This window comes from Haemaphysalis longicornis, unplaced genomic scaffold, assembly GCF_048455015.1.
Source record: "Haemaphysalis longicornis isolate Haplotype H1 unplaced genomic scaffold, Haemaphysalis longicornis Haplotype H1 scaffold_4, whole genome shotgun sequence".
NCBI classification, from domain to species: Eukaryota; Metazoa; Arthropoda; class Arachnida; order Ixodida; family Ixodidae; genus Haemaphysalis; species Haemaphysalis longicornis.
Window position 1 is genome coordinate 221,040,900 of NW_027526361.1, and position 12,837 is coordinate 221,053,736.

Sequence of the window (12,837 nt, forward strand, 5' to 3'; positions counted from 1 at the left end):
GAAGATACGGAAGCGTCGTCCGTTACAATTTCTGTTTTGAGGTAAATCTTCGAAGACACCCTCCAACTTTGTCTTTCGCTTGTGCACGACGTCGGCGCCGTTTCGTCATCAACTGCCAAAGGCCAGCGCCGCAGCATTCCTAGATCGGTTGCACACACCGGCTTCGTGGGAGCATTTAGCGGCAATATACTCCTGGATTCGCGAAACTGCATGCAGGCATGAAAAAATTGCATGGAGCAACGAACTTTCACTTCCAGCTTGACTTCCAGCTTGGCGCATTGAGCGTCGTCTGCTATTGGTATGGGCGTAAATGAGTATGGGCGTAAATAACACACATGGCATGCCTCGTAACGTCCCATCCACACTCAAGATTTACCGATCTGAAAAATGCACGTGGGGTTACGTTAGCTTTGCCAGCCGCACCGCAGAAAAACGAGAGAAAGCCATGCACAACAACGCTGCGCTGACCGCCACCGGCATTCCACTGACGAGCGGTTCGCCACGGGCGGCGCTGTTCGCTGAAACGACGGTGGTGCCATACAACGGCCGCCCGGTCCCTTCTCCGCACGTGTGGATGCGCCGCCAAGCCGGTGAATCCGGTCACGTGCTGTTGATGTCACATATCCGGCCGCCTCCGCGCGCCTCCTCCACCGTCGACCGACTGGGCGACCGACCGACAGGGGCGACCGACTGACCGTGCCACGGTTACCGCTACCTCTCATCGGGGAATCACTTTTGGATGGCAAGCAATCTTAAGCGTTGCGGGGCCAAAAATTTCACCCCATAGTTTTAAAGGGCAAAGCGGGCTGGGGATGTTAGCGTCTCCTGCCGTCGTCGCCGTAATCGTCGTTCGTCTCATGTAGTCACGGTACTGAAACACCGGGACACTCGTTTATGCCTCGCGCTAGAGAGCTTCGTGCTTCCAAGACACGAGACTTTTACAGCACAGCTGTGTACCTGCGTAGGTGCGAGCGTTCAGCCACGGCCGCTGGATGAGAGCGCACGCGCCTTTCATCCGGCGCCCGTGGTTCAGCTGGCCTGTCTCACGCCCCAGGCGTCTTCTGCCGAGCGTGTTCCTCCGCTGACACCAGCGTGCGCGCATATACCTCCATAATAACAATCTCGTGGCACTGCTCCACATGTGTGATGCCATGGTGCGCGCATATCCCGATGGGCTGATGGTGCTATGACGTATGCTCAGTGTCCTTGCTGCAACATGCATTAAAAGAAAGAACAGGTGGTGAACATGGAGAATAAAGCACTGTACTTTTCTTTCTCTTTGTTGCGTCGTTCAAATCGCGAGAGGCGAGGCAGTGACGCACATGTAGTTGTATAGTTTCTTTCAATGTTAATTTCGCAGGAAACGAGGTGACTGTGTTGATATATACTGTATACGCTGCCGAGCAGAACTGATATATACTGTGTACGCTGCCGAGCAGAACTGTGCTCGCGTCGCTGCAAGATTGAAATCAACAGTAGACTGGCCGTTAGTACGAACTTGAATTAGGGACCGTGAAAATTTATTCGAATTATCAGAAATTCGTCCTAACCACACGTTCCTTTTTTTGGTATTGCGCGCGTTACAAGATACGAAAAGTGTTGTTAGTCTTAAACATGAAATTCGTCTCAACCGAGTTTGTCTTAAACGAGACTCCACTGTATTTCTTGTTCACTCATTTGCGACTCGGCAAGTCCACAGTTTTTGTAGAGATTGCACAGCCAGTTCGTGTAGAGAGATCAAGTGGAGCGGGGTCGCAAATGCTATACAGTGGGAGTGTGAGATTCGGCGGCATATCGAACACGTGCCCAGCTGACCTGGCGCAGCGGCGCAACACTCGCGACTACCCGCAGCGCGATGATTGCAACAACCTCTCGGCGGCGTTCAGTTGGTGATGCGGAGTTCGTAAGTGTCTTGGGGTTTTTTGTGGCCTTCACATGGCCTCCTGCACTCCCCACAGCGACTGTTAGCAAGCGTGGAATGTCCAGGTCGACCACCCGACCATAAACGCTGGCTTTTGAACCGCACCACCGCACCCTCTTCAAATTGGTTCTTATAACTTTCTCCGGTACATTTAAGCCCACTCGCCGGCATTATGCATATAAATTAGAAACAAAACTGGAACCAGTTTGACAAACTAGTGTGAAAGGGACCTTTTTAAGTGGTATTCATACCTAACACAAACCCTATACTCTTTTCGGGGCATATATTACTAGCCAGGTTTCTAAAAAAAAAGACATATATGGGCAGTTTTTTTGTGTTGGGAGGGGGGGGGGGGGCGTTTCGGGGATACATATTCGAATTATTTTTAAGGTTGATATAAGCCGAAACCAGCCAGTGTTTAACAGTAGGCCTTTCTTGCTTTCGATAGACCAGGGCAGCTAGTCTGCCGTTAAATGTGGTACTGGGACACTGTCAAGAAACAACCCTACGCGCTGGAGAGATCACATCCAAGGCAGGAAAACCACAAAATAACGGGAGATCATTCTGATAGACGCAGGGTCTAGGAGCGGGATTCCGATTCTGTGACGAATTTGTGGTGATGAATGGAATTCACCTGACCCCCCCCCCCCCCCCCCCCTTCACCGCCCCCTCTTCATCCTTTCTTGCCACTGTGTCCTCTTGTAATATAGTTCCAGGTTTTAAACCGCTAGCCCTGTAAAATGGTATATTTGCCTAACAGTACCCGCCGCGGTGGTTCAGTGGCTAAGGCATTGCGCTGCTGAGCACGAGGACGCGGGTTCGATTCCCGGCCGCGGCGGCCGCTTTTATGATGGAGGCGAAAGGCAAAAACGCCCGTGTGTACGAGATATCGGCGCACGTTAAAGATCCCCAGGTGGTCAAAATTAATCCGGAGCCCTCCACTACGGCGCGCCTCATCACCTGCATTGCGTCGGCGCGATAAACCCTACAATCAATCAATCAATCAATCAATCAATCAATCAATCAATCAATCAATCAATCAATCAATCAATCAATCAATCAATCAATCAATCAATCAATCAATCACATTTGCCTAACAGTAATTCGAAAGAGCACCATCGAATGAACAATACAGTCAAACCCGGCTATAACGAACCCGGATAAAGCGAATTATGCTCTATATCGAACAAAAATAATTCAGTTACGGAAATACATGGGAAACATATTCCTTATAACGAAGTTCACATCCGATATATCGAACTCGGTGCTCCTAGAATGGCCGCCGAAATGCATGGTCTCGGAGCGGCAATTGAGATGTGGATTGGCCGCGACCACAGAGCAAGAGTTGCGGCTGAGACATTGCACCAAGAGAGCAGCATCAGTGAACTGTTGAAAGAGCTCCCCCACGTTCCCGATGATGTGGCGAGTGAAAGCCATCCGACGCTTACAATGAAGCGCTTTCGGCAGTCGATATGCTCCGGACGGGGACTCGAACTGGTGCAAACAATGTTTCGTGTAGAGACTGCTATGCTAGTTGAAGGCGCCAAAACGAAAGTGAAAAGAAAAATCACCGCTTTTTCTTTGCAAAGTAGGCAGTTCAGACGGAAAGTGGCTGTATTACTTGCAATAAATGAATTATTTTGGGTGTCCTAACGGCTATTTTACTGTGTTCGTTTCTGCATGCGGGGATGGTTGAGTAGGGGAGCAGGAGGGGGGTGGGGGCTCCCGCGGATTGCGAACTTGTAACAATAAGTTCGTTATAGGTGGGTTCGGCTATATAGAACTATTGGATATATCGAACTAATCGCGGTGCATATTGAAATTCGCTATAAACGAGTTTGACTGTACAGGGCATACCGGACCTTGCGGGATGCCTATCCTTGCCTCCATCACCTCATTGCTCTATACCAAGAGGGTTTCTCTGTATGCGCTCCTACCGGGCAGTTATCTGTGGGGTCGGACTTCGCGCCACTTCACAACTAGAAGCCAGGGCTTTAACACGGGCTTTGCAGATGGCGCTAGCGGCGCTTGAGGACGTGGGCGCACGGGAGAAATATAAAAAAGAAATGCTCGCCCCAGCGCCACCACGCTCAACGCATGCGCGCCTTGGGCTCAAATGCGCTCGCTGTTTCCGCGCTCCGGCGACTCTGACGGATGCCCGCCCTTTCTCTCCTTCCTTTTCTCTTTATGCGCTCGTGTTTTGCGTGGCCGCTGCGGCCGTGCATTTTCATGACTTCTCTCGAGGCTCGCTTGGATCCGCGCGGCCGTCGTGCTTGGATGTGCTAGATCGCCGCGTTTCTGTGCCTCGCGACGGGTCCCCATCAGGTTTGTGCTGCTGGCTTTTCCCTGCGGCGTTGACTTTTTGCGATCGTCGCGGACGCGTCTAGTTCCGCGCGCAGCTGCACGCTCCATGCACTGTCGGTTGTCTTGCAATGAATTCCGCGTGCATTACTACTGTTTCTTTGTTTTCTTTCTCCAAGGTCGTCATTTCGTTTTCGCGATTGCTTCTGCAGCCGTTGTTTTATCTTGAAGGCTCTGCGGAATGAGTGTTTTTGTTTTGAGAGCGCCGTTTTTTCTCTCCAGCGCCTACCGACCTTTCGGGCAAAAGCTTAGCGGGGAAGCCTACGTCCACTTTTCATTCATCGGGCTGCCTTGGACGGTGACGTGAGGCTTCCTAAGCTCGCGACCAGTGGACGCCGATCGGTCGGGTTGTCCCGAAAATATCAGCGGGCCGTTTGATGTCGCGTGACTACGAATGCCCCCTCAAAGTATGCAGGCTACCCGTTTCCCAGCTTATTCGTTTGCGCAATCGGGGCTAAACGTCGCGTGCACAGTTTGCTCAGAGCAACGAACCCGTTGCGTTTAGCGTTCGTGGTGTGACGTATTGGATTATTCCTCACGTGCCTTTCCCTTGAGCGCCTGAACCACGGGCCACGGCGTCCCAGCTCTGGGTCTGTTGCTATGTGAGGCCCGGGGCGCCTTTGGTATCGCGTTTAGCTTTGTTTGGTTGCTCTTGGCACGGTTTTCCGGCAGTGCTGGCGCACGCTCGCAATGCGTTTTTGAATGTTTTGTTTTCGGCGGGAGACTCCGCCGGGGGCAGAGGTGATATGCGCCCGCTAAAAACTGGCTGGTCATCCCGTGAAGCGGCCCGGGAGGATGGCGAGCGCTGCCTGTCGAATGGTTGTTTGTAACAATTAAGCGCCCTGGGAGTCGGTGATCTATCGCCGATTGTTGTTGCGGGAGCTGTTCGCGCTGGCTGATCGCCTCCAGTCTTCGGCACCGTGACGCGTGTCAGCTGAGTGTGTTTGTGGTGCGGAATTCGTTGACCCTGTATTTACTCAGAGAGGGTCTCTTTACGAGACACCAGCTGGCGTTTTGCTCTGGAAGCTGCGTCGCAAAGCTGGAGTTATTGATACGATGCCAACCACCGCGTAGTGACACTGAACTTGCTATATTTGTAAATAGAGGGGGCGGTTGAACGTACGTACTGACGAAATAATCCTGGCAGGCTTCCAGACTTGCTACGTCAGGTGGGAGCGAGGATGACGTCAGTGCACTCTCTCTCCCTCAAAAAAAAAAAAAAAAAAAATGAATGGAACCATGCGCGCACGTATGATGTGCAACTAACCCTGTCGTAGAGTCTGCAGAGACTTCATAAGGCCTCTACCCGTAAAACACATTTTACTATGCCGAGTAAGGGAGATGTAAATTCAGTGATATTGAAAAAGGTTTCCCAATTGAATTTTCAGAGAAAGCAGCATTCACAGGATGTTTACTTTGCTTTCGGAATAAATAAATAAATATATAAATAAAAATTGTCTCCAAATGGTCAATAGAGTTTTGATTTCTCCTGACCAAAAGAAAACAAAGTGTGCCCATGCTCTGTGTACAGATTGTTAACCAGCAAAACAGTAACATGTGGCCAGTGTTTACTGTAGTATTACTCCTTGCAGTTTGTAAAGACTTCTTTATTACACATTACACTTGTGGTATTTTCTTCCATTCCCATTGTTGGTCGCGGCATTGCTGATTGGAAGCTGCCTTTGAAGATACGTATGGTTGGTGCTTGCCACTCCCACATTGACATTGCTCTACCCGCACCACCGCCACCCCTGCGCACCATTGTCGCTTTATCTGTGCTTCACACAGTATCTCGCTGCAGACATGCGCTCTGCTGTGAGAGAGATAAACCCAGCTGCACTCTCTCCCTTTACTTCTGACTCCTCCAGCCTCTCGCGCATGCATGCGTATTGGTTTGCACCAGACTAGTTCTGTGTTCACAGGACCACTGCATTTTCCTTTCGACTAGTCATATAAAGCTTTGTTTTAAAAGGATATTAATGTTTATTGACGTAGAAAGATGGTCTGCTTGACACTGATTTCTAATGAAACCACACTGCCATGGCGAATGTAAGACATGCGGTCACCCTAACTTTTGAACATAATGTTATGAAGGCAGTGACGACACGAGATCTCAGTACTAAACAGAGTTCAGTAACGTGAACTTGTGCTCCAAAATAATCTACCAAACAATCGGTGAGGAACAAAGCCACCCAAATGTGAAGTTAACGTTTGGTGGTTTGAATTACGCAGCGCCTGTTTGGTCAGTATTCATATTACAGCACAAAACCGTTCAACAAACCAGCATTGCCTGGATGAGCGGAGAGAGAGAGAGAGAGAGAAATAATGATTCATTGGAGAGTTTAGCTCCAACCTAAAAAAAGGAGCTTCCTACTCCAAACATTGGAGTAATTAAAAGGTACAATGGTTACTTTAATGAACTACAAGGTTAGAATAAGTGCGTTAAAAGAGCAACTGTTGAAAGATTACCCAAACAACCTACATACATCTGTATACAAATAACACAAAATGGCCATGTCATCAAGCTCCGACAGCCATGACGTGACAGATACTCTCACCTATATACCTATCACTATAGTGTGTTTCCACACCCATCCAGAGGAATGTGCCTGCATTTAATATGGTTCACACATCTTCGTCACTTGGAAGAACTCTCTTAAAGGCAAGGAAGTCTTTGGTTTGGTTACGTACATTGTCCCACGGTCCCAACAGTTTCTGCAAAGATAGGGGTGTATGAAGTAGCAGACTAAGCTTGTCACAATTTTTCCCGCTCTGTCGCATATAGAGGGTGAGCGGAGGTCATGATAACGATGAATTTGTCATTCTCAGATGCAGTTACATTGTTCCGTGCCATCTGACTGGCAAACCAAAACAAATTAAACATAAGGGATACAATGAAATGACCTTTGGGGCAACATTCTGCATTAAAAAAAAAGCCCTTACCCAGGTAACTTCATCGAGCTGTACACAATTACCTGTTGCGCACATCAGCCTCCTACAAGATACAATAGCCTCGGGCCATCTGACACACAAACGAAACATGAAAGCTGCTTCATGGCAATATTCTACATTTCAAAAACTCTGAGGAGACCTAAGCACTTTTTCAGGGTTCTGAATGTGAAAGCATTCAGGTCCAATTGAATGCCTGAGACGTTATGACTCCACCCAGCATTCCTATAGGGCTTCCTTCCTCCCCGTGCCGCTTGAGACGCTTTGTTTGCCAATATGGTTGTGGCTTTACACTTTTGAATGGCTTTTTTCTATGTCGTACATGTTGCGCCGCCGCTCGTTCCTGCTGCTGTGTAACAAGAGTTGGCGACGGTGGCAGATTTCGCCGCATGTCTGTTCACTCGTTTGGCTGTGTTCTTCTGCTCCGTCACAGCTAGCACCCCCGCACCCGGAACTCACAACAGCCCAAGAGCAAGACTGGAGGCTCATACAAACAAACACATACCCACACCCAACCCGCCTGCACCTAATCCACCCAACACAAGTCCCATCCCCGAACTGCACCCTCTGCACAGCCCCAGCCACCCTACCCCACATTCTGTGGGCCTGCCTCCAAAACCCCTATCCCCGAATCACCACAGCTGAGCAGTGGAGAGAAGCACTGGCATCCCACGACAGGGAGGTACAGACCTCCCTGATCGCAAGGGCCGCCTCGGTCGTCGTTGGGCTGATAACAACGACCACCAACTTCTCACGCTAAAGACAAGCTCAGTTTAATAAAGTTTTGTCTCTCTCTCTGCTCCGTCACTTCTTCAATGCACTGGTATAAACAGTCACCTTTGGCTACTGCTGAGTTTGGGCTTGTGCTATGGAATGCTTCCCAGACACATGGGTTGGAAGCTGCTTCTCTGTTAGGGACCTTGACACCAATGCCGGCTTTTAAGTGCAGAGCACTTTAGGGGCTCACCTTGTCGTCGTAGCTTGCTGTAACGCTTGATGTCAAGTGACTGCCAGAATCGGGCGGCGCAGCGAGATAATGGACCCAAGTAGAGCCTGGTGTACCCGTCGTAAAGCGTCCCACAGAGGCTTTGAAAACCAAGTTGATTAAATACAGTGAAACCTTGTTAAACCGTACCTGGCTTGTCAGAATGCATTAGCTTAAAAGGTAACCGAGACGGGGATTCAGCTTAACTGCGTAGAAAAAGAAACTACAACTTATGCTGGTACAGTTTAACGAGTCTCTACTGTAGTCATAACCGTTTGAAACTCGTGAACCCCGTTGTTTAGTGCAAAGAAAACCGCAAGTACATTTGAGGCGAAATACACTAATTACCGGCAGCACCTGCGTTCATTTAGTTAGGAGCGCTCGTTGGATCGGTTTTTACGACAGTAAGCGAAAAAAAGTGGCAGTGCGATGCTGGCACGTGCGGGAGGAAAAGCAAGCACAAAAAGAACAGAGCTCCCACTGGCATTGTTTCAGGCAGGGGGCCCGCAAGCACTGCGAAGGCGGGAAATTTGTATTGCATTGGGTGGTAGCAGTGAGCGGATAACGGCGCTGTAGCCCATCATGGCGAATCACTGCTCTGCACTTCCGAAAGCTTTCGCATTGAGCGGAACGGCTTTAATTTTTCACTCAAGCCCTCTTGTAAAGTGTTGGACATTGTTGAACGTGATTGCCCTTGCAGTTACTTTGAGTAGGATCTTGAGGTGGGCGAGATGGTGTAACGTACTTAATAAAAAACACCGCAAAAAAACGTGACGAAAGAACACAGCGCCTGTCCGTTGTACTGGTGTTATTTTGTCTTGTTTTTGGGCTGTTTTTTCGTATGTTGTTTTGAGTATTTGGGTTACCTCCGCACTCACCAGCCCCACCCCGTCCCCTAATCTTGTGCAGGCTCCAAGCTGGCTCTCTCGAGCGAGCCCCCGGGAGAGAGCCCCGAGCAGAAGCGACCGACGGCCCCCTCTCTGGACGGAGACCTCTTGGACGAGTCGCACTTGCCGCCGCAGCAGTTTGTGGTCTCCTTCCAGAATGGCGGGAGCCCCGTGGTGGACATCGAGAACGGCGCAGCGCGCTCTACCGACGTCTTCCGGCAGTCGCGCTGCAACGCCGTCTACCTCGACTGGAAGAACATCACCTACGCCGTGCCGGCCAGGAAGAAAGGTGGGTGGAGTTTCAATGGGGCGGTCTGTGCTTGTGCCCTGTTTTAGTTACCGTACTTTCGCGCGTATAACCCGCCCCTGCATATAACCCGCGCCCCCACTTTCCGTCGACGAATAAAAAAAAATATCCCTGCGTATTGCCCGCATATTTTATACATAAGAGGATGGACGAAATCTACTACTGAAGCAACATTACACATTTGCTTATGCAAAAGAACTTACCTGGCTGACTGCGTAACTAGATGACTTGCTGCATACATTTTTTTTTCAGGTTGGTATATTGTTGAGCTGTGTGTGCGAAATAAGCCCTGTCAATGGGATAACAGTGGCTTAGTCGCTGTTACTGCTGTAGGGGCATCACGGCCGAGCGCGCATTGTAGTGAAGCTTGACCAAAGGAAATACCTCGCACATAATCCGCACCTCTACCTCACCCCTGAAATTTTCGCATTTTTGGTGCGGGTTATACGCGCGAAAATACGGTTGTTCGCGTGTCATTGAGAAAGCTATGCTGAGTGTCAGCCAATAGGGGGGAGCGGACACATCGACATCGGCCAATGGGGTAACGGATGTGTCGGAACAACCACTGGAGCACATCCGCATTTGTGCCTGCGTCTGCTGCCTCCGCTGGGGGGAAGCATGCGATGCGCTTTGGGGTGCATATTTCTCGTAATTAGAGGTGCAAACCAATGACACCTCTTACCACCTTACCGCCTAATAGCTAGCTTTGAGCTTGGGGAGTACTTTTAGAAACCTACCAAAAACAACCTGGCCAGCAGCATCTGGGGTGTGGAGCTGCATTAAAGGGACCCTGCAACACTTGCCATCGACTACTAGTAATGTATTTTGCGATAAAGTCTATTGTTCCAGAAATCTCCTCCCGCAAGAATTATGAAAATTTGTTCACAATTAACGAAACTACGCGCGATGAGAAATCGCGCATAATCGTTCCCTCTGAACTCGACCGCGGGCAACGCGACGAAAGCTGCGCGCTCTCTCCCGGAGAGGGGGGCGGCTCGCGACGTTCTCTTCGGCGGCCTTCGATATATCACATGCCGGGTAGTTTTCTCCTTTTCTCCGCAACGCGGAGGGGCCTATTTCCGGTCTGGTGCCACAAAAAAGCAGGCATGGGTGCCTGCTCGCAAGTGCGCGCTCGGGCTGGTAGGGCGTTTTTGAAGCAATAAACGTTTGTAGTCGAGTGGTCCCGTTGAAAGGGAAGTATTGAGCTCATCACTCAAACTCCGCGCGCACTTCAAACACAAAAGAAACGGCAAAACTGTGCCTACAGGTTCAGGCATAGAAGAGGTTCGTACACAGCGATGACGATGACGGAAATGGGAGAATCTACCCGCGAAGTTGACCAGTGACCGCCGATCGGGCAGCCATGGCCTATGTGACGTCCCTCAGGCCATGCATAATGAGGACAACTGAAGAGAGAGCGGTTTGCTTTTCCGCGTCTTTCACATCGATTTGCGCGCTCACCGCTTCACGTGCACGTGTAATATTTGGCTCAGGTATTCCTGGCAGTGTAATCTAAACGTTGCGCAGGTTTACTTGCACTGCTCAAAGAGTGTTGCAGGGTCCCTTTAAGCTTGCATGCTAATGACCCTGATTTGAGTCCTGGCTATATTAGTGTTTTTGCTTGTTGGTTTTTTTTTTTTACTTGCACATTTTTAAATCAGAAATTTTACGTTGCGCACCTCTTTCGCGTAATTTTTAGAAGTTGGGGTGGTTTTGTGCCTTCTAGGTTTCAGCAAGAGTGTAGACAGGTCGCTATGTTGTCCGCATTGAATGGTTAAAGTGCTCTGTGCTCCCGGCAAGATGCAAGCAACATTCACTGTAGATGTCGTTCCACTGAGGGCATAAAAATAGTCATTTCATTTGTGCCAAAGGAAAAACCCTGTGGATCTCTTATTTCAACTCGGAGGGCCAAGGAAAAGATATAAATGCGCTGTATCTTCTCTGCTTGAAGTCCAAAATTTTAAATCTTCAATGCTCAAAGCTGGAAAGGGGAGGGCTCGACTCGGAGCCCATTTACAGTGAAATTTCATTGTTCTAGAAAATTTTTTTTTGTTAAAGCTGGGGAGGGTTTATAATCAACGAAATACGGTACCTGTGTCGCAATTTTGAAATCTGAATTGAAGAGAAATTATTTGACACTTTATAAAAGTAAACTTAGGACCATCTAAGATTGGCGTAATTCTCAAGTAAATTGTAAGGTTCTGAAAAAATGCCCACCAGAGCTGCAGAAATGTTCAGTTAAAAATGTGCAATGAGTGAACCTTGGGTGGTTTATATTACCCCCAAAACGACAAGAAAATGGCTGCATTTCATGTGCCAGCAATACACCTAAGTTTCTCTCCATTCATTGCCTAACCAATTGAAAAATGTGCCATTGTTTCTGGCAAATGTAACTCGGATATTTGAGAACGTCTGACTTTGTGCTTCTCAAAAATTTTTTATTTGAACCAGACATGTAGTCGTTCAAATTGGAATCATCGAAGACTTTTATGGAGAGGTTATCGGGCATTTTTGCGAAGCAAATGTCCCCAACTCGCAGAAACATTGTACCTGACAATTTTGAGGGATTAAGCGACGTTTGGGGTTTTTGTTAAAAAAAACGCCTTGCCCCAGAACCAATGGAAGGATTTTTAGATGGAACATATTCGTAGAACTCAATTGTTATGCAATAATTTTTGGGGTGGGGCTGCTGCAAGTTTGCACTCAAACAAAACTGCGCATTTTGGACTTGGTGACGTCTAGCGTTGCTCCGATTTGGCAACCGAGGCCCAAACTTATTTTTGGACGAGAGATGTGGGAATTTTGAGCTAATTGTGACCCTAGAGGACTGGGGGCTTGGCGATTAACTCCTCCTGTTTCCTTTCCGACATCCTGCTTGCAGAAAAGCGGGCTCTCATCAGTCGAATGTACGGCAGGGCAGAGCCTGGCACACTCACGGCCATCATGGGCCCTTCCGGTGCCGGCAAGACGACTCTCATGAACGTCCTCTCCGGCCACTAGTGAGTAGGCTGCTGCGAATTTTATGCTGAATGGGGAGTTTACTTGCGATTATGGGCCACCGGGGGTGTTGCTTTTATTGCAGGAATGTCTCGTCCAATAAACTTTTTTCATTCCCTTAAAATGGGCATATGTTTGGGGGGGGGAGCAAAGTGCTGGCGAATAATTATTCAAGTGTCTTTGCAAAGGATTGATTTGGACGTTAGGTTGCAATAGCTCCTGAGATATCGATGGAGCCCTAGTGATTGATGCGACTTGAAGGGGTCTTTGGGGCCGAAAAACGATCAGAAAATCGTGTTCTGGAAAATGGCATTAGCGGCATCCACAGCCATTTTTCCATCAGTCTGCAAATTTTCTTATCACGAGGCACCGTATTTTATTGTAAATGACATTTTAAAGTGCACTCTACAACTCGGTTCACGCAGAATTC

The 12,837-nt window shown here is 48.9% G+C and overlaps 1 protein-coding gene across 1 annotated transcript in view; it reads left to right on the top strand.

The window, feature by feature from the left end:
• The window catches only part of LOC144179647 (ATP-binding cassette sub-family G member 1-like), an 82,556-nt gene that overhangs the window by 20,702 nt on the left and 49,017 nt on the right, over positions 1 to 12,837 (top strand). Inside the window, exons 2-3 of the mRNA XM_077708084.1 lie at positions 9,126 to 9,392; positions 12,292 to 12,409. Coding sequence (XP_077564210.1) covers positions 9,126 to 9,392; positions 12,292 to 12,409 — 385 coding nt within the window. The remainder of the gene's footprint in view (positions 1 to 9,125; positions 9,393 to 12,291; positions 12,410 to 12,837) is intronic.